The sequence below is a fragment of the Octopus sinensis genome, linkage group LG8 (genome assembly GCF_006345805.1).
Source record: "Octopus sinensis linkage group LG8, ASM634580v1, whole genome shotgun sequence".
Taxonomy (NCBI): Eukaryota; Metazoa; Mollusca; class Cephalopoda; order Octopoda; family Octopodidae; genus Octopus; species Octopus sinensis.
Window position 1 is genome coordinate 74,921,367 of NC_043004.1, and position 22,500 is coordinate 74,943,866.

The 22,500-nt window shown below is 38.5% G+C and overlaps 1 protein-coding gene across 1 annotated transcript in view; it reads right to left on the bottom strand.

Moving 5' to 3' along the window:
* LOC115214850 (low-density lipoprotein receptor-related protein 2-like) overlaps nt 1-22,500 on the bottom strand; it is a 107,450-nt gene that overhangs the window by 12,726 nt on the left and 72,224 nt on the right. The window contains exons 31-40 of the mRNA XM_036505467.1: nt 19,723-19,848; nt 17,081-17,326; nt 16,399-16,521; nt 15,303-15,475; nt 11,607-11,814; nt 7,974-8,099; nt 6,978-7,118; nt 6,249-6,380; nt 5,267-5,543; nt 2,334-2,462 (exon numbers count right to left, since the gene is read on the bottom strand). Of these exons, the coding sequence (XP_036361360.1) occupies nt 2,334-2,462; nt 5,267-5,543; nt 6,249-6,380; nt 6,978-7,118; nt 7,974-8,099; nt 11,607-11,814; nt 15,303-15,475; nt 16,399-16,521; nt 17,081-17,326; nt 19,723-19,848 (1,681 nt within the window). The remainder of the gene's footprint in view (nt 1-2,333; nt 2,463-5,266; nt 5,544-6,248; nt 6,381-6,977; nt 7,119-7,973; nt 8,100-11,606; nt 11,815-15,302; nt 15,476-16,398; nt 16,522-17,080; nt 17,327-19,722; nt 19,849-22,500) is intronic.

Here is a 22,500-nt window from a genome sequence, read left to right on the forward strand (position 1 = left end):
CATGCATGAAAATAAAGAATACTGGTGGAGCATTCGAAGGAAAAGAGCAACCTGGCATAACCCTAATGGGTCACATACAATTATAATCCATGGGAAGCAAAAATGATGCCATGATGAAGAGATCAACTGATCAGTGCATATGAATATTTCATCAAATATTGGGGGAGTTAGGAGCATTGATGGAGAACTAATGGAAAATATGCAACTATTAAATCCAGGTGAGGAATTTTTGTTTGTACCTATTGTCCTCCTTGCATTGGGTTACATAACAACAGAAAATCCCTAGAAATGCTGGGGTTTCCCAAGAAAGTACAAAGCAAACTGATTCACACCCCTTAAACACACCCGGTTAGTGGCACAGTGGAATTTGCAGATGATTTGTTTATAGGGATCAAACATATATGAGCTGTACTTTAACTCCCTCCCTTCATCGAATTGACATTGCTTGTACAGGTGCGCAAGTGTGCTTGTACAGGTGTGTAAGTGTGCCTGGACAGGTGTGCAATGTCAGACAATGAAGTGATTGCAGAGCAACGTGAAATGGTGAAATGAAGTGTTTTGATCAACAAGAATACAACAGGAATTGAACCCATGGTGCTGTGACTGTGAGTGAGTGCCATTTTCTAAATGTTTGAAGTGCCATCCCCTAAATGCTTGAGTGTCACAAGTGCCATTCCATAAAGGTTTGAACATTCTCTAAATGTTGAAAATGGCAACAAAGACAAGTTTCATGGCAAGACACTATAAATGCTACATGCCCAAAATGTTGTCACTTGTCGTCACATCTGTGAGATACATCATCCAAAGATCATATTTCATCACCTCGTTCCACATCTTCCTGGGTCTACTGCTTCTTCTGGTTCCCTGCACAGTTAGTGATTGGCACTTCTTTATGCAGCTGCCCTCATTCATAAGCATCACATGTCCATACCAGTGCACTCTCCTCTGTTGCACACTACATTTGGTGCCTCCTATATATCTGGTGCCTCTTATACATCTGGTACCTCTTGTACATCTGGTGCCTCTTGTACATCTGGTGCCTCTTATACATCTGGTGCCTCTTGTACATCTGGTGCCTCTTGTACATTTGGTGCCTCTTGTACATCTGGTGCCTCTTGTACATCTGGTACCTCTTGTACATTTGGTGCCTCTTGTACATCTGGTGCCTCTTATACATCTGGTGCCTCTTGTACATCTGGTGCCTCTTGTACATTTGGTGCCTCTTGTACATCTGGTGCCTCTTGTACATCTGGTACCTCTTGTACATCTGGTGCCTCTTGTACATCTGGTGCCTCTTGTACATCTGGTGCCTCTTGTACATCTGGTGCCTCTTATACATCTGGTGCCTCTTGTACATCTGGTGCCTCTTGTACATCTGGTGCCTCTTGTACATCTGGTGCCTCTTGTACATCTGGTGCCTCTTGTACATCTGGTGCCTCTTGTACATTTGGTGCCTCTTGTACATCTGGTGCCTCTTGTACATCTGGTACCTCTTGTACATTTGGTGCCTCTTGTACATCTGGTGCCTCTTGTACATCTGGTGCCTCTTGTACATCTGGTGTCTCTTGTACATCTGGTACCTTTGTACATCTGGTGCCTCTTCTACCCAGTTTTTCTCCTGAGAAACACTCTGTCGTACATGCACACTGACATTGCACATCCAGTGAAACACACCAGCTTCATTTCTTTCAAGCTTTGCCGGCCCATGCAGTCACAGCCCATGTTTCACTGACATGTAGCATGGCTGTTCGCACATAAGCACCATAAAATCTGCCTTTCACTCTGCAGGAGAGGCCCTTCGTTACCAGCAAAGGTAGAAGCTCCCTGGACTTTGCCCAGCCGAGTCTTGTTCTGGCAGCTTCATTCTCAGAGCATCCCCTTCACCTGATGACTGTCCAATCACAATCGTCTTTATGTGCAACAATAAATATTTCAGTCAAATGTTCATGGATTTTGCTTCCAATTATTCACACAACCAATAAAATACATGTTTGTTCACTAACTCAACAATTACAACCCAACCACCAATGGTAACATAAGGGTCACAACCAACCCCACCATCTGTAAATGCAAAATAAAATATGTTTGCTATAACTGATCAACATGATCCGTATGTCACTAAGCCAATGACAAAACATTCTGATGAAATATGTGAAATCATTGATATATGAAAAAAAAGAAAGAGAAAATCTTTATGTTTGCAAATATTCCAGTCAAAATTAGTGTTGTCTTTGAGGTTGGTGTTTCGTTATGGCTTCAAAACAGGGCAGGTGAAAATACCTCAAGAATATAATGAGTGATCAATAATGTGTCTCTTGAATGAAAATGCCTACCCAGTCTGTGAGTTAACGACAATAGCATAAGGTCTACGAAGTTCTGTTTTGATTAAAGTGTATCTGTATCTTCCATCTTTAGCCGCCACAGATATTGTTTTCTTTTTGGAGTCAGTCCAGTAAACATTCCTGTTATAAAAAGAGGAAAATATGAAATTAACATTATTGCTGCTGAAGTTATTGAAAATTTATCAGGAATGATAAAAGTCAAAGAAAAGAATAAATGGCACCTGCTTATCAAATTAAAATAAGATACGACCATTTAGTTAAGAAGATTGTTTTGTGTGTATTCCTGGCTTCTATTCCTCAATCATGGCATCAGATGGACTGCTGCTTTGAGAATGGAATTTTGTTCATAGACACTTGGTGAAAGGTCTTCATGCACAAATACACACATATGTACGCACACACACACACACATAGTGGGACTGAACTTGGAACTGTGTGATTGAGAAGCAAGGATCTTACCACACAACCATTCACACACACACACACACACACACACACACACACATATTGTCAGTAAATCATAAATCTGAAAGAGAACCCACACTCTAAGTCATAGAGCAGTACAGTATTTAGATAAAGTTAGTTATGGATGGTTCATTGGCTTACCCAGATTTCACATCCTACAAAAGTGCTTAGCTTTACATACAGCTTGTCAGACCCTAATGGCCAGCTATTAGGATCTGACATAAGGTAGGTCTGACATATATAACACAAGTGAAAAGGTGGGGGTGGGGGAGAGAACTAGAGATCACATGTCACTTTCTGTCTTTTCTCTAGACAAAGGCTTTTGGTTCATGCCTTTTTGTATGTGTTGTGACTAATATATAAAAGATAAAAGATATATATAGGCATCATAATCATCATCAACATCATCATCTTCTTTCAATGTCTATTTTCCATGCTGGCATGGGTTGGATGGTTTGACAGGAGCTGGCAAGCTGCAACTGGCCCCAATTGTCGGTTTTGGCAAGGGTTCTATGGCTGGATGCCCTTCCTGATGCCAACCACTTTATTGTGTACAGAATGGTTTCAACAAGGTATCAGCATATATACGTACATATATATATACATATATGCATATATATATACACATACATGTTTATATATATATATACACATACATATATATATATATATATATATATATATACACATACATATATATATATATACACATACATATATATATATATATATATATATATATATATATATATATATATATATATATATTATATATATATGTATATATATATATATACATGTATATATATATATATATACATTTATATATATACACACACACATATACTTATACTTGCAGTAGTAGGAGTGCTAGGCAGTAATTAGAAATAAACAAACTTTAGGTTTGTTCCAATACGTTTGTGACATATTTTAACCTCTAAAGGCAAATTCGCTGCATTTTAACCAAGGAGTTCACCAGGGAAGACACTGAGCAGATAAGACATTCTTACTCCTTTTACCATCACCATCATCATCATCATCATCATCATCATCATTTAACACCCGTTGTTCATGTTGGCATGGGTTGGGTGCTTTGACTGGGCTGGCACTCTTGACGGCTGCACCAGACTCCAGTCTTATTTGGCATAGTTTTCTATGACTGGATGCCCTTTCTAATGCCAACCACTCCAAGAGTGTAATGGGTGCTTTTACGTACCACTGGCACAGGTGCCATTTGCGTGACACTGGTATCTGCCACGACTGCGATTTTGCTCAGCTTGATGGATCTTCTTCTCAAGCACAACATAATGCCAAAGGCTTTGGTCATTGCTTCCATGAGGCCCAACACTTGAAAGGAGCTTGGCCACTTTGTCTCCATGAGTCCCACTGTTCGACAGCAACTCAGCCACCTCACCTCCGTGAGGCCCACTTGAAAGGAACTCAGCCACTTTACCTCCATAAGGCCCAACATTCAAAAGGCACTCAGCCACTTTGCTTCCATGAGGCCCAACATTGAAAGGTTGATTTTTTTTAATTACATGCCACCAGCATGGGTGCACTTGGCTTGATGGGTCTCGGTCACTAGTCATTGATTCTGTGAGGTTCAAAGTTCGAAGGTCATGCTTCACCATCTCATCCCAAGTCTTCCTGGGACTACCTCTACCACAGGTTCCCTCTACAGTTAGAGAACAATGTTTCTTTACACAGCTGTCCTCGTCCATATGTATCACATTACCATACTAGCACAGTCATCTCTCTTGCGCACCACATCTGATTACTCTTATGCTGAAGGATTCTTCTCCATGGTAAACTGCAGTGAAATTGCCTTTAGAAGTGAAAATGTGTCAGTTAAAATATATTTTTGAACGAATCTAATCTCTGCTTAGTGCTGCTACTATTGTATCTGCTCTGGCCTGGTGCTTGGCTGGTCTAAGATAAAGCTATGGCTTTCTAATCTGCCCAGGGTTATCTCTCTTTGGTATCTCCTTCTGAGGAAGGTTAGGGTGCCAGAAACGCCTCTAGGAATTTGTTAGAAGGAGACACCGAGCAGATAAGGTGTTTTCACACCATTTACCATAAGCAAGAATTTTTTCTCCATGTCACAAACATATTTGAACAAATCTAAATTAACACACACACACACACACAGATACATATATGTACACACACAAACATGTATGCACCTATACATATATATATATATATATGTAAATATATAGTTTTTCAGTTTCCATTTAGCAAATCTACTTACTAACATCAAGGCTTTGGTCAGCCTGGGCCTAAAGTAGAAGACACTTGCTCAAGGTGCCACACACACACGCACATACACACACACACAAACTCACACACACACACAAACTCACACACACACACACGCACACACACACGGAGTTATTTTGTAAACGCAAAACCAAATTTTACAGAAATAATGAATAAGAAATGGCTATAATGTTATTTACCCTGATGTCCAGTCGATGGAAATGCCATTTGGTTCATCTAGATTACTGATCATCAGGTCTTGTGGGATTCCAACATTATCAGATTTTTGAGAAATATAAGAACGCATCACTGTTTTGCTGATCATATCTGTCCAGTAAAGGGTTGACCGTTCAATGTCGACCGCTAAACCCTGCGATTTTTGTATGGAGAGTAAGGTGCTCATGTATTCTTTGATTATGGGATCAAATCTTCGGATGCCGCTACCCACAGACATGAAGATGCTTATTTTGCCTTCCTCTGTAAAAAAACAACATAAACACCATCAACATCATCGTTTTAACCCTTTAGCATTTAACTGGCCGTATCCGGCCCAAATATTTAAATTGGCCAAATCCAGCCCCTCACACCTACCCTACAATGTCATTCTGAAAATAAACAATTATATCCTCAGAATCTCAAAGCTATGAGATAAAGCAGTATTAATTCGAAACAATGTGACTAAATAAGTATTATATTTGACAGATTAATCTGAATGCTAAAGGGTTAATGTCCACTTTTCCATGCTGGCATGGATTGGACAGGAATTTGTTGAGGTGAATTTTCTATGGCTGGATGTCCTTCCTGTTGCCAACCCTCACCTGTTTCTGAGTAAAATAATATTTCCTCATGACCAGACATGTACTTCAGAAAACTGGATACAAAGGTCCCCGTGTGGATGGGATAGACAGGATAAAGATCCTTGCTGAGTCAGATACACTCATGAGGGTCGGTTTCCCAGTTCCCATGGTGTGTATACTTCTCCCCTGGATGGGACACTGGTCTGTTGCAAGATAACTCACTTTTGCCAGCTGAGTTGACTGGAGCAACACAAAATGAAGTGTCTTGCTCAAGAACACAATGCGTTGCCCAGTCCAGGAATCGAAACCACATTCTTAGGATCATGAAGCCACAATCTCATAATCATATAATCACACACACACACAGGTATGTTAATTTACTTACTTGTGTATTTACATTTGGGAGTGGGTAATAAAGGATCTTGGAACCCTTCGTGGCACAGGCATTTGTAGGAACCCTTTATGTTGTTGCAGAGCTGAGGACATTTGTTATTTGAAAGTTCACACTCGTTAACATCTGAAAAAGAGAATTTCCAATTTAAATCAATGCCTTACGGTTGCCTTACTTCCATCTTGATTCTGTTTTATGTCTGCAGAAAGTGGCAGAAAGTTAAAGACCTTGACAATCATCCTCCTCTGCATCATCATCACCATCACCATCATCCATTATCATCAACACCACCACCATCATCATCACCATCATCCATTATCATCAACACCACCACCTTCATCATCACCATCATCCATTATCATCACCACCACCACCATCACCATCATCCATCACCATCACCACCACCACCATCATCATCACCATCATCCATTATCATCAATACCACCACCACCACCATCATCATCATCATCATCATCTGTCACCATCACCATCACCATCTTCCTCCTCCGCATCATCATCAGCATCAGCTGTGGTATCTCTGTTGGCCCTTCAACTCCAATGGAAAATCCCTCTCTTAATTGACAGTATAACTACAACATCCACAAGAATTTAGCAAAGCAGACAATTTCTTTCTACAAATGGTTCAAAACTGTTCAAAGAACAAAATGCAAAATACAAAGACAGGTGAGGGAACCCCAAAGACAGGTGTATTATTCTACCTACCCACGCATTCTTTTGTCTTTCCATCTTTCATTTTGAAACCGCTTCGACAGGAACATATCATACCACCTCCTTCGAGATCCGTGCAATTGTGGGGACACCCTCCATTATCAATGCTGCAGTTGACGGCACCAGCATTTTTAACTGTAGAACATAAAGAAATATACAAGTTATAGATAAGCTTTCCAAGATCCCACCTGGAGTTTTTATATAATTATTATTTAATATAGTAAAGATTACTATAATCTTTACTATATTAAATATAACATGGCAGTCCTGGTTTAGGACTAATGTTGCTGTAATTTAGCCCCAGGAGACATCGTCTCCAGCTGGCTATACGACACGATCTGTGTCCAGGACTGCCATGTTATGTTGGCGTACCCCAGTAATAAAATCACATAGACACACACATGTGCACACACAACACCCTAACAAATATTAATCACACACATACACACATACAAACGTACACACATATACACACACACCATCCTACCAAATATAAAACACACACAGACACATTTACACACACCACAAACTCTGGGACCAATCAAAAACGGCTCCCACACACAAACACAAACACATGTATATACACACGCACATGGAGACGTACACAGACACACACACACACACACACCATTCTGACCTTTAAGACCAGTCCCCAAAACCACTGAACCATGACAGACTAGCCCAGAAACAAAAAATTCTTTTAATTGCACACTGCTCTTCCTTCCACCCACCCCAACCAATCCTCCACACTGTCCCTTAATATAGTAAACAATCCTTAGCTACACACAAAATAAAAAATGCTAGAAAACAGGTTGGTTCATCTCATATTCTTTGTAAACTCTTAAATATATCTGTTTATGTGTGTATATATATATATATATACTATACCAAACAAACATGATTTTTATTGAATTCCTAATACTTTTTGTTGAATATTTTCTTAAATATTCTTGTTGAGGGTTGCTTGGTGAAAAATAAAATGATACTTACTGCATCCTATTTCGTCAGATTTATCTGCACAGTCAGCTATTTCGTTGCATACTTTGAATGAATCGATGCACTCTTTACTTGTACACTTGAACTGATCTTGTTCACATATTTCTTCCTTCGGTTTGCCTAAGGAAAGCAGATTAATAATGGTTTAATGAAAAATCACTGCAGTTTTGCTATTTACTGGAAGTCTTGGTGGCTCAATTAACAAATGGCTTTTAACATGGAGCACAGTGAAGTTTGGAAGTGGAGATGCTGCGTTATTCAGTTGCCCACACATACTCCACCTCCTCCTCCTTCTCACCACCACCACCACCACTATCATCATCATCATCATCATCTAACATACATGTTCCCTGCTCAAAGGAAGCAAACAATTTGACAGAGTCATGTGCCTGTACCAATGCCTTCTTTTTGGCATTCTTTCCTTCCTGCCGCCAACCATTCCACAGAGTGAACTGGGTGCCTGTTTCCCTGTGACAGCAGCACCAGTGATGCTGTCTTATAAATGGACAAGGCTGCCAAGGGCTTAAAGTAGTTTGTATAATGAAAGGAGAAGAGGAGAGAGTGTGAACAATGATATGGGGCAGGGGAATGAGGGAATGGTAAGAGGGGAAGCTGGGAAAGTTTGACAGGGTGGGAGGACAAGAATTAGTGATAGTATTGAGAGAAAGAGAAAGGGCATAGAATTGGAAGGGTGACAGAATGGGTGGGTGGGCCTAGGGTATCCAACATTTACAGAGCAAGTACAGGTGTATCAAATACCATAGAACATAAGTTCTTGATGCAATATAGGGATAAGCATGTCTGGGCAGAAGGAGGTTTGCTTCCCAACCACATGGTCCCAGGTTCAGTCCCAGTGCATGACATCTTGGGTAAGTGCTTCTACTATAGCCTTGGGCCAACCAAAGCCTTGTGAGTGGATTTGGTAGATGGAAACTAAAAGCAGCCCATCATACATATTTTGCATATATATATATATATATACACTTGCGTCAGAAATTAATTAGCACTTCTCAAATTTCTACATTAAATAGGTTAAATCAATTAACCTATCAGCTGTTCAAAATGTCTTACGCGATGAGAAAACTTAGTATGGTGTGATTTCGGTCCTTGCGAGGTGCTACCTATATCTATTAAACAAAGGAAGATTTGTCTGCATCCGCACTCCAAGTTGTTGTTGCACTGCTATGTCAACATCATAAGGCTGTAGACTCTCAAACTGCTCTGCAAACAAAGTTACGTCATCGTTCTGCGCAACAGTGAACTCGCAACAAAGCAATAGTTCGAGATATGGCCACTAGGTGACAGCACATACCTTGAGTGAAGAGCAAATCAAGGGTGCTAATTAATTTCTGACGGTAGTGTATATATATATATATATATATATATGTGTGTGTGTGTGTGTGTGTGTGTGTGCTTGTGTCTGTGTTTGTCCTACCCTCCCACTGCTTGACAACCGTTGTTGGTGTGTTTATGTCCCATAACTTAGCAGTTTGGCAAAAGCAGACTGCTGGAATATGTAGCAGGCTTTAAAAAAATGTACTGGGGTCAATTTATTCAACTGAAAGTTCTTTAAGGCATTGCTCCAGTATGGCCGCAGTCTAATGACTGAAACAAATAAAAGATCATTAAAATTATCTCTGCCTTAGGAAATGGTAATGAAAACCGACCATACTGGAGCACGGGAGATAATTTCAAGAGTTCAAATGTCCACAGTTGAGATACCTGTTTCTATTTCTTTACTACCCACAAGGGGCTAAACACAGAGAGGACAAACAAGGACAGACAAACGGATTAAGTCGATTATATCGACACCAGTGCATAAATGGTACTTAATTTATCGACCCCGAAAGGATGAAAGGCAAAGTCGACCTTGGCGGAATTTGAACTCAGAACGAATTGGCAGATGAAATACCGCTAAGCATTTCACCAGGCATGCTAATGATTCTGCCAGCTCGCTGCCTTAGACATACCATTAAGGAAAAGGACAAGCTTATTGTCCAGAGATGAAAGGACAGACATGGACTATCATGTGATTTTCTCCCTCTCTTTTAAGTGGAGCTGGTCTTCATTGCTGTTTGGTAACTATTAAACATCTTCTAGGAGCAGCGATGATTTTAAGAAACCAAGAATTTATCCTGCATGGCATTTGACATACCCGTAGTGGTTTATGTAGTGTGAAGGCACATGGCTTCAGGGTTGGGATATTTAAATCCTGATCATAAGTTCGATTCCTGGCAATGCCTTATGCCCTTGAGCAAGACACTTCATTTCATGTTACTCCAGTCCACTCTGCTGGTAAAAATGAGTTGCACCTTTATTTGAAAGGGACCAGCCTTGTCACATTCTGTGTTACACTGAATCTCCCTGAGAACTACAACAAAGGTGCACGTGTCTGTGGAGTACTCAGCCACTTACATATATTTTACAAGCAGGCTGTTCCATTGATCAGATCAACCGGAATACTAATCGTTGTAACCAATGAATTGCCAGTTTTATTTGTCTATGTTGTTCAAATACATGGAACTGGTCACTTTGAGTTAGCTCCCTTAGATTATTTCTATTTAAATTATCTGAAGAGCGAGTCCGGGTGGTATCCAAAAGATCGGAAAAGGCTACTTGGATGGCCTCCATGACAATGCGTAAACAATTTAGTAAAGCAATTTCGGTCAAAGTGAAAAAGAACAATGTCATCAAGACAGAACTGGAAGCGCATTGTGACCAGTGGTGTCTAACAGCGCCTGATAGTCTGGTTGATATTGTGATACCGTAAAGAGCCAGTATGGAGAGAAAGTGCAAGAAGAAGGCTGACAGGAAGGTAGCACTAGATTAGTGTAGAGAGGATCCTGATTGGGTCTGTGAAAGAAAGAACGGCAGGGAAAGAACTGCTTGGATATGCAAACTAACTGGCACTCCACTGGTGATGGCAACAAAGGCTCCAGTTAACCAAGTCAACAGATCATAGGCCGAATACACAAACCACGAAGGCACGGCTTGAATATGAGAGAAGTAAATTCAAATGGAATCTAATGGCTTGATTGTTCATCTTTGAAGAAAAGTGGGAATGGTGAAGGGGAAGGCATATGGCCAAGTTGTTTGTGTGCTGTCTTCTGGGCTGCAAGATTGTGGCTTTGATTCCTAGAACTGTTGGTGTGTTGGGTTCTTGAGCAAAGCACTTTATTTCTTGTTGCTTCTGTGCACCCAGCTGAAAATGTGTAACCTTGCAACGACAGACCGGCACCCCATTGCGGTGGATGGGACTGCTATGGCCTTGGTCACCCACACGCCATGGGAATTGGGCAACTGGTCCTATAAGCCCTAGAATTCAAGATGGTACTCATCACCACCACCACCACCATGACCATCATCAACAAGAACAACAACGCTGTCGGGAAATAAACAAAATGCCAATGTAAAAGTGTGTTCTTGAATGGCCAAAATTATTCTCCCATGGCATAACTGTCCTGGTCCCACATTGAAGTTATTTGCTAAATAAGCACAACTAGACATTGCCACAAATTGCTTTCTATAACTGGGCAAGAGCTGATGATCAACACATTGAAAGCCTCATTGATTTTAGAGTAATTCTGAGGGTGAGGGGCAACAGGTGAATAACAAAACCAAACTTACAAAGGTGATGAGTATTTTCATCTGAACCATCTCCACAATTATCTCTTCCATTGCAGACTCGCCATATTGGAATGCATAATAAATTGTTGCAGCGGAATTTTCTCTCTTTTTTTGAACACTCAATTTGAAGGCATACCTCGCGTGTTTCATCTGATTTATCACCGCAGTCATCGTCACTGTCACACATCCATTGTTTAGGAATGCAGACCTTATTGAGGAAATGAAAGCATATAACACAGACATAAATACATACATATCTATATATGAATGAATATATATATAGGGAGAGTTTATGGAATAAACACAAAAGACGAAGACGGGTGGTGTACAAAACAAACAGATGTATTAGTATAACGCTCAGGAATAGAAAAAGTCTTTTATGTTTTGAGCCTACGCTCTTCTACAGAAAGGGACACAGAAAACAAGGAGAGAAAGAAGGAGAGAAAAAAAAGGAGTTATATATGTATGTATGTATGAAAGAAAAAAGAGAAAATGGAGACTGGGAAGTTAATAATTGTTTATTATCAACAGCAAATTAATCATCATCCCTACAGCTGTTTCAATTAATACTCAGTAAATTTAAGTAAATATTAAATTCATATAATCTGAGAATAATGTCTTCAGAGGGGAAAAATATACCCTTGGATGTTTTATATGCATTTATGGATTCATTATAGCAGACCATATGTTTTTTACATATACCTACTATTTCAAAGAAATTTATTCCCCCCAAGTACTAGGTATTGAATCAGTATTTCCTTGGATGAAACCATCCTTTCATGAGGTTAACACAACTTCCAATCGAATGCATATATATTTATAAATACATACATACATATATATTTATAAATACACACATATATATACATAAATACAGACAAATATATATTTGTATATATACATATATATATACATATATATATATATATACATATATATATACATACACACACATATATACACATATACATACACATATATATATATATACATACATATACATCTATATCTATCTATACATACACATCTCTCTCTCTTTCTCTCTCTCTCTCTCTCTCTCTCTATATATATATATATATATATAGTGGAGGCACAATGACCCAGTGGTTAGGGCAGCAGACTTGCGGTCGTAGGATCGCAGTTTCGAATCCCAGACCGGGCGTTGTGAGTGTTTATTGAGCAAAAACACCTAAAGCTCCACAAGGCTCCGTCAGGGGGTGGTGGCGAGCCCTGCTGTACTCTTTTGCCATAACTTTCTCTCACACTTTCTTCTGTTGGCCTACTCGCTTAGCCAGCGGGGTGGCGTCATTTGAAGGCTAAACCAATGCGAAGCGCATTGTGACCAGCGATGTGTAGCAACATCTGATAGTCTGGTCGGTCACGGTGATATACAACCCCTATCTCAATTTGTATATATATATATATATATATACACATATACATATCTATCTATCTATCTATCTATCTATCTATCTATCTATCCATATACATATATGTATATATATATATATATATATATACTAGCAGTATCGCCCGGTGTTGCTTGGGTTTGTAAGGGAAATAACTATAAAAGCATTTTTAGAGAGTTACTTCCCTTGCATAAACCGAGCAAAAATCATTAAAAATGCGGAAAAATGATGGTAAATTTATTTAAAAATCGTAGACTCATCGTAGACATGCGCCAATACCCAGAAGGGCTCGATATGAATCCTGACTATAACATACCCGCTTTTTTTTAAACTGCACCGCAAAATGTGGGAGTAGTTAGGAATCTAAATCGAAGTAGACAGACACACACACAACTTTAGTTTTATATATAAAGATATATATATATATAACGGAAGGTTTACGAAAATAAACAAAAGATGAAGGCAGGTGGAGTACCAACAGATAATGTATTTGTATGGCGCTCAGAAATAGAAATAAAACAAGTCTTTTACGTTTCGAGCCTATGCTCTTCAACAGAAAGATACACAGAAAAGAAACAAGGAGAGGGAAAAAAAATTGCGTATAGGGGCTAACGATCCAACATAGCGTTATATATTGTTTTGTTCTTTTCGTTTATCATTTAACGTCCACTTTCCATGCTGGCATGGGTTTGACGATTTGACTGAGGACTGGTGAGCCAGATGGCTGCACTAGGCTCTAATCTGATCTGGCAGAGTTTCTACAGCTGGATGCCCTTCCTAACACCAACATATATATACACAAGAGATATTGGTATCTAGAAAACCCAAAGATTGTCGGGTAAACTTAAGTAAGCGCTATGGTCGGACCATAGTTAAACTCTTGGTTCGATAATGATACGAGTGAGGAGTCTAATGTGGGTCTTTTATTAGCATGCTTCTATATATTAGACAGAATGAGATAACAAAGCCTGGGCTGTATCATTCTCAGCTACTGAAATACCTCCAAGAAGCAATCAAAGAAAAAAAGGCCACGAATGCTCACTAGAGGAGTCCTTTTTCATCATGACAATCCTCCAGCCCACACCTCAGTGGTTGCCATGACAACAATTCATGATTGCGGTTACAAACTTGTTTCCCATCTGCCTTATTCACCAGACTTAGCCCCCCCCCCCCTCTGACTTTTATCTATTCCCCAAAATGAAAAAAGCCCTGGCTGGTTGCCATTTTGCCAGTGACAAAGACGCTGAAGGAAGTTTTCTGGAGTCTCAAACAAAAGAGTTCTTCTATGCTGGGATAACGGTGCTTCAGCACTGCTGGAGAAAGTGTTCATCCATCGAAAGGGACTATGTTGAAAAATAAATCATCAGAAGTCTTGTACCATGTTCTGTTTTTTTTTCTTTTGAGGCTCAAGACTTTTCATACTCTCTTCGTGTGTGTATATATATATACCGGAGTAAGCACATAAATGTGAAACAAGGTGGAAAAAAGAGTACTCAAATACCAGAGGTATTTAAAAGCAGCAGGAATATAACATAAGGTGTTACACAGAGTTTCACCTTCCCGTTCGTCGGACAGTTTTGTTAACAAAACTGTCCGATGAACAGGAATGTGAAACTCTGAGTAACCTCTTTTGTTATATTTCTGCTGCTTTTAAATAAAGAATGTATATATATATATATATATATGAGACTTCACCATCAGTACCATGAATATCAATAACAAAACCAAAAACAAGCACCACTACCAACCTACATACCCCCTAAATTATCAACAACAGCAGTAGCAATAATATGAACAAAATAAGCTTCTCAATCTATAAAATGGAAAAAAAAATCATACGAGAAAATGTATTGTATTTCCTTGTATGAAATATTTTTGATCTCATTGCAGATTGACTTGTGACTAAACTGCAATAACAAGAAAATTAACAAGAAAATTACGACTACTTCCACCACAAAGATTACTCTTACCATCACTAACATCAAACAAATAGAACCAACTCTATCCACTAATGAGAAACGAATAGGCAACCACAATAATAGTACCAACATTATAACAATGTCTGTAGCTACATATGTTGCATGTCAGTATAATGGTGCCTGTATATGTAGAATGTGTGTGGAGTGTGTGTGTTTGTGGAGGGGAGTAGAGAATAGAGTATGGATTTCTTATGACACCAACAAAACCAACATATCGACGATGAGAGGTAAAATGGCAATAATATTCAGATGACTTGGCTTTGGTGATTTGGCTGGTTGAAAATGAAAAAAAAAAGGAAATGTCTCACAGTGTTGTTACACTGGAATCTGTCAATTGGACAGTATCTGTCGCCATATTTGGGTGTGCAGTTTCTTTCGTCTGAAGCATCTCTGCAATTTCTCCAACCATCACAAGTTAGATATTTTTTAATACAGTGACCTGTATCACACTTGAACTCATCTTCAGAACACTTCACAGAAGCTAGAAAAATAACAATAACACAAATAATAAATAAAAACATAATGAACAATAATAATGGTTTCAAATTTTGGCACAAGGCCAGCAATTTTGGGGGTAGGGGTAAGTCAATTACATCAATCCCAGTGCATGACTGGTACTTATTTTACTGACCCCAAAAGGATGAAAGGTAAACTTATCCTTAGTGGAACAGGAACTCAGAGTGCATGGATGGACAAAAGGATGCTCAGCAGTTTGCCCCCAGCATGCTAACACCTCAACCAGCAACCAACAGTAATAATGATGTCTTGTAAATGTCGAGAAAGGTTAAATGTTTATTGGAATAAGCTGTACCATTTTACTAGCCTTGGAAGGCCTGACTCTCCATAGGTTATGATGACTAGCATTCAAGTTGATTTGATCAAGAGAATAGTCTGCTTGTGAAATTATCAGGCAAGTGGCTGAGTATTCCACAGAGACATATGCCCTTCACATAGTTTTCAGGGAGATTCAGCATGATGCAATGTATGTGACAAGGCTGTCCCTTTTGAATTACAGGTAGAACTCATTTTTGCCAGCTGAGTGAACTGGAGCAGCAACTAGAAATAAAGGATTTTGCTCAAGGATGCAATGTGCTTCCAGGAATCGAACTCACATCCTTATGACTGTCAGCCATTAAGCCAGACACCTTCTCAAACATTTCCATAATATAAAGCAGTTCTTCCTAAATTAGGTTCCAAAAATGTCCCAGAGTTTCACGCAAAACTCTTGGCTTTCCATGACCAAATTCTAAGCTGCCAGAAAATAAGGTTCTTCTTAATAAAATTTCATAAAAATTAAAAAAATTGTATTCATTATCTTCCAAACAATATTTTACTATTTGCTTTGTTTATCATGTGAATAAATACTTTCTCTAAAGCAACTTTTGTTTCATTAAATTTACTTACCACAGTTATTTTCATCAGATCCATCACCACAATCGTCGTACAAGTTACATCGCCACTTCTTTAGGACACATCTTTGGTTTTCACAGCGAAATTCAGATTCAGTACAGTCACGATATTTGTTTTCTAAAGTTTTGATAAAAGAGAAAAAAAAAACGAGATAAAGAAAATAGAAAGAAGATAAAAATGAAGAATGAACCTTTATAATCTAAGGTAATCCAAAGCCTATTTTCTGTTTCTTAATTTGGATTGGATAGGATTGAACTGCCTACGTTCAGAGCACTGCAGGACAAAGGCCTCAGCATGTTCTCTCCACCATCCACAGTCTGACGTGGAGGCTGTGAAGCTGAGTCTGAGACGATATTAGTTAGATGAGCCTGCTTTGTCACATTGGCTTGATACGGCTTGGCAGAGGGATGCAGTTTTTATACTCTTACCCAATGATATTTAATTCAATTATAATGGCCCTCAATACTCAACAGGCATTTATTTTATTGACCCTGAAAGGATGAAAGGCAAAGTCAGCCTTGGTGGAATTTGAACTGACAACATAGGGACAGATAAAATACGACAAAGCATTTTGCCTGGTGTACTAATAACAACAATAATAATAATAATAATAATAATAATAATAATAATAATAATAATAATAATAAACTAAAGTATACAAAGTAAAATTTCATACTACAAAAGCTGGTGTCTTCATCGGAACCATCTCGACAGTCAGTTTTAGAATCACAAACCCAGGTTTTTGGAATGCAGACATTGTTTTTACATTTGAATTCCTTCGTTTCATTACATTTTTTGCAGTTGCTCAGTTTTTCATCAGAATTGTCACCACAATTATCGTAACCATCGCAGACATATGTGGAAGGTATACATCGATAATTAGTTTCACATCGGAACGAAGTCGCGGGACATGTTTGATTAGCTGTAAATTAAATGAAAAAAAAGGTTCATAACATTAAAAAGCATTAAATATACAAAAAAAAAAACCCATGCAAAATCCACTCTTCTTTCCACCAAGATCAGCATTGGTTTCCAATTTTGGCACAAGGCCAGAAATTTCAGGGGAGGCGGGGGACAAGTTAACCCAAGTAAGTAACGGGTATTTATTTCATCAACCCAGAAAGTCAGCCTCAGCATAATTTGAACTTAGAATGTAACAAGTTGGAAGGGATGTTGCTCATCATTTTGGCCAGGGGTGCTGAGGATTCTGTCAGTTTGCTGCCTTCACCAAGATCAATATTAGAATTAGTGATGCATATATCATCATTATCATCATTTAACGTCCACTATTCTACGCTTGCATTGATCGGATGGAATTTTGTTGAGGCAGATTTTTTACAGCAGGGTGCTCTTCCTGTCAACAACTCTCACCTGTTTCCAAGTAAGGTAAATGTTTTTCCCCAAACCAGACATGGTTTACGTGGAAGACAAGACATAAATAATAATCCCACTTGTATGATGGGGATGTTTGTTTACAACATCACATGATGTCAAGGCAAGGGTATACATGCATGCATGCAAACTTGCATGCACACATATACACACACACATGCATGCATGAATGAATGCATGCACACATAAATACATGCATGAATGCATGCACACACACACACACAAATATACGACTGGCTTCTTTCAATTTCCGCCTACCAAATCCATTTACAAGGCTTATGTAAGCCTGCAGCTACAACAGAAGACACTTGCCCAAGGTACCATGCAGTGGGACTGAACCCAGGACCAAATGGTTGGGAAGCAAGCTTCTAACCATGCAGCCATGGTATTTGGCTATAAAGATTTTTACTTATTTTTATAACTGCTGATGACCAGATTTTCAACAATCTAAATGTGCTAATTACCGTAAAAACCCATGTAATTTGCACACCTGTATAATTTATGCAGGTGATTTTCAGGAAAAAAATTGTTAAGAAATGCTTCTACTTGTGTAAAATTCACACCCAAAAGTTTTCAGAATTGCCAATATGACCAAGGAAAAAATATTTTCAGTTTAGTTGTATTTAGCATAATTTCACTGACATATGTTTGGATTTTATTAAATTTTCAGGAAATAAAAATAATTCCTGTTTAACAGGTATCACATTGAAAGCTATTAAATTACAAAGTGTTTTTGTTGTTTATGATAAACTCTATTTTACATTTCTTTCCCACAAGAGATTATGTCCGATCTTTAGCATACTTTTGTATGTTTTCTAAAATCATAATCACAGGAAAATTTGCTGATTATTCTTATCAACAAAAACAAAGCTGATAAATACACACCAGTGTTGCAAAATAAGTTTAATTACCAATAAACATCAGCTTGGATGACACTTTACTCAACCGATAGAAGAGGTGACCGATCAAACTGATTATGTAAACAGAATCCTGATTGGTCAAAAGCGTCTTCCTGTCTCAAGCTCTGATTTTCCGCTTATTCTTGTTGGAACCTTTGATACATAGTATCAAAATTTTAGTCCCTTTCACACTTATAAAATGTCAAGCAAACTTAAAAATTTGTCATTACCATTTTAGCCAGGAGACCAAACTGATAGTTAGGTAACCCACTAAAATAAACATTAAAAATCAAAAGGAGAAAATAAACAGCTTTGCAAGTTTAACTCAGAGTTTATTGAACAAGAGAGATGTTAAATTTAAGAAGCGACTTGTGAGGAGACATAAACAAGAATAGAAGATATCTACCATATTGAAAGAACTGGTAATACATACATTACAAGTGTTCTATGAATAATTCAATAGGAATGTGAAACGACATTAAACATTGTATAAAGTAAGTGAAGGTTTCTGTATGAATTCTAAGTTATATTCAGTTAGAGAGTTTACAAGCGCAAGAATGAATTATGATGTTTTGGCATTAGATGCAGTAAATATGGTCCAGAGCGTGATTACTTGCATGAACGTCAAACTTCAAAAAGTAGTTAACCATTTAATGGTTTTAGTAAATTTATACAGAAGAAGTAAGCATTATACCATCCAGCATTAATAAAAATCAACTTTGTTATATATTTTCTGTAAAAACCTATTCTGACATTAAATAAGTCAACTTCCAGTAAGTGTTTACATTTGTGCATCGTTTTTTAGCAAAGACAATTTCTAAAAAAATTCTGGAAACGATCGACTCACGTAATTTACATACCCACTAAAATTTACTTTTGTTTTTGCAAAAAAAGTGCATAAATTACATGGGTTTTTACAGTAATTGCATCTCATCTAATCAATTACAACTCATCAGGCAAACAGTTAAAAAAGAAAAAGGAGAATTGCTAAAAAATAAATTGCCCTGTTTAGGTTTCGTCTACTTACCACAGTTCAGTTCAAGACTCTCATCAGAACCATCGAAACAGTCGTTCTCGTAATCACATTTGTCATGCTCAGGTATACAATATCCATTATCACAGGTAAATTCATGTACTCCACAGGATCTATCAACTGGATTCAGGGAAATCAGAAAGTTTCCATTTTCAGTAATATTATAGAAAATGTAGGAAATATTATTGTTGTAACTTCTATAGCGACAAATACGGGATCAGCATTGCAGAGTTCCCTTGCACATATTAACCGTTTTGTATTCAAACTGGCCATATCTGACCAAAATATTCTACCTCTTTTAGATCCAAACTGTCCAGATTGGGCTTCTTACACTCACCCTACAAAGTAAATGGCACTCTGTCAGTTACAATGACAAGGGTTCCAGTTGACCCCTGATCAACAGAACAGCCTGCTCGTGAAATTAACGTACATGTGGCTGAGCACTCCACAGACACTGTGTACCCTTTGTGTAGTTCTCAGGGAGATTCATCATGACAGTCTGTGATAAGGCTGGCCTTTTGAAAAACAGATACAACTATTTTTGCCAGTTGAGTGGATTGGAGCAATGCGAAATAAAGTGTCACTGAGAATTGAACTCATGATTTTACAATCGTAAGCCGAATACTCCTAACCACGAAGCCACATGACTTCAATGTAAATTTAAAACAAACAGTCAATCACCAAGGTATCGAAGCCACAAGATAATGCAGGATTAGTTGAAAACAATATGAGTAAATAAGCATTAAATATAATAGAGAGGTGTGAATGCTAAAGGATGAAAGACAGAGCCATTGCAGCAGCTCTCATGAAACAGCCAGGTCCACGTGTTGAAGAGCTGTTTGCTGGAGTTCTTTTACTCATTTACTTATTTCAGTCATTAGAATGTGGCCATGCTGGGGCACCGCCTTGAAGAATTTTAGTCATATGGATTGACTCCCATTACTTCTTTTTAAGCCTAGTACTTCTGTCAGTCTCTTTTACCAAAGTGCCAAGTTATGGGAACATAAACACACCGACACTGGTTGTCAAGCAGACACACACACATAGATATGTGTGTGTGTGTGTGTGTGTGTGTGTGTGTATATATGTGCCATGGGCTTCTTTCAGTTTCTGTCTACTAAATCCACTGATAAAGCTTTGGTTGGCCCAAGGATATAATAGAAGACACTTGCCCAAATGTTATACAGTGGGACTGAACTTGGAACTATGTGGCTGGGAAACAGCAAAGATTTATTCATCCCCAGGGTTGAAACCATGCCAGGACAGGCAATGGGACGAGGTGTGGCCCTTGGCCTTACCAGGTGTGGTTAAACCATCCAACCCATGCCAGCATGGAAAATGGACGTTAAATGATGACGGTGATAATGATGATGATGAGGGTACAGACCCTTACACTCTAATGCTGCTCCCTGGGGACAATAGAATGCATGCTACTATTTCCTTTCTGGCCCCTGTTGATTCCACTCATCAGCCTTTCTCTGGTAGCAGCTTTTGCATCTCATTCACACTTCAAAACTCCCATGAAACACTTCTCCCAACACCATTTCCAGTGATGGTGTAATGGTTGAGTGGTTTGGATATTCAGCTCATGACTGTGAGTTCGATCTCCAATGGTACAGTGTGTCCTTGAGCAAGACACTTTATTACATGTCGCTCCAGTCCACTCAGTTGGCAAAAATTCAAAGGGCCAGCCTTGTCATATTCTGTGTCATGTTGGAACTCCCTGAAAACTGCGTTAAGGGTATGCATGTCTGTAGAGTACTCAGCCACTTGCATGTTTCATGAGCAGACTGTTCCATTGATTGAATCAACTGGAACTATTACCATTGTAATTCAGGAATGAATTAAGTTTGGAAACTGAAATTTCATTCTATACTCCTAATAATATTGGTCTGTGGAGCAAAAACTGAATCAAGTGCAGAATGTAAACATGAAAATGATGAACTAATTATTGTAATGTGATTATGTGAAGCTGATGGATTAAGCACCAACACCTTGTCTGGTTTAGTTAATTTGTTTGACTAATCCATGCAAGGCAGAGCCACAGCCTGGCTGCAATCCAATGGCTTTGTGATGCCAAATTAAGGAATTGAGAAAAAAAAAAAAGACCATTTAACCCTTTAGTATTTCAACTGAGCATTTGTGGCCTTAATAAGCAACCAGCTTTATGTTGAAACTGAACTGATCTGGCCTCTCACACTTACCCTACAATATAATTTTAAAAGTGTGGCTGTGTGGTAAGTAGCTTGCTTGCCAACCACATGGTTCCGGGTTCAGTCCCACTGCGTGGCACCTTGGGCAAGTGTCTTCTGCTATAGCCTCAGGCTGACCAAAGCCTTGTGAGTGGATTTGGTAGACGGAAACTGAAAGAAGCCCATCGTATATATCTATATATATATATATATATATATATATGTATGTATGTGTGTGTATATGTTTGTCCCCCCAAGATCGCTTGACAACCGATGCTGGTGTGTTTACGTCCCTGTGTGTTTTGCAGTTCAGCAAAAGAGACCAATAGGTTAAGTACTAGGCTTACAAAGAATAAGTCCTGGAGTCGATTTGCTCGACTAAAAGCGGTGCTTGAGCATGGCCGCAGTCAAATGACTGAAACAAGTAAAAGAGTAAAATAGTAATCACATCATTAAAATGTTAAAGCTTAGAGATTGTCTATGATTCAAAGAAAATTCTTTCAATAAATAAGCATTACATTTGACCGAGTTCTCTGAATACGAAACAGTTTAAATGAAACAGAAATCTAGCAAGATAAAA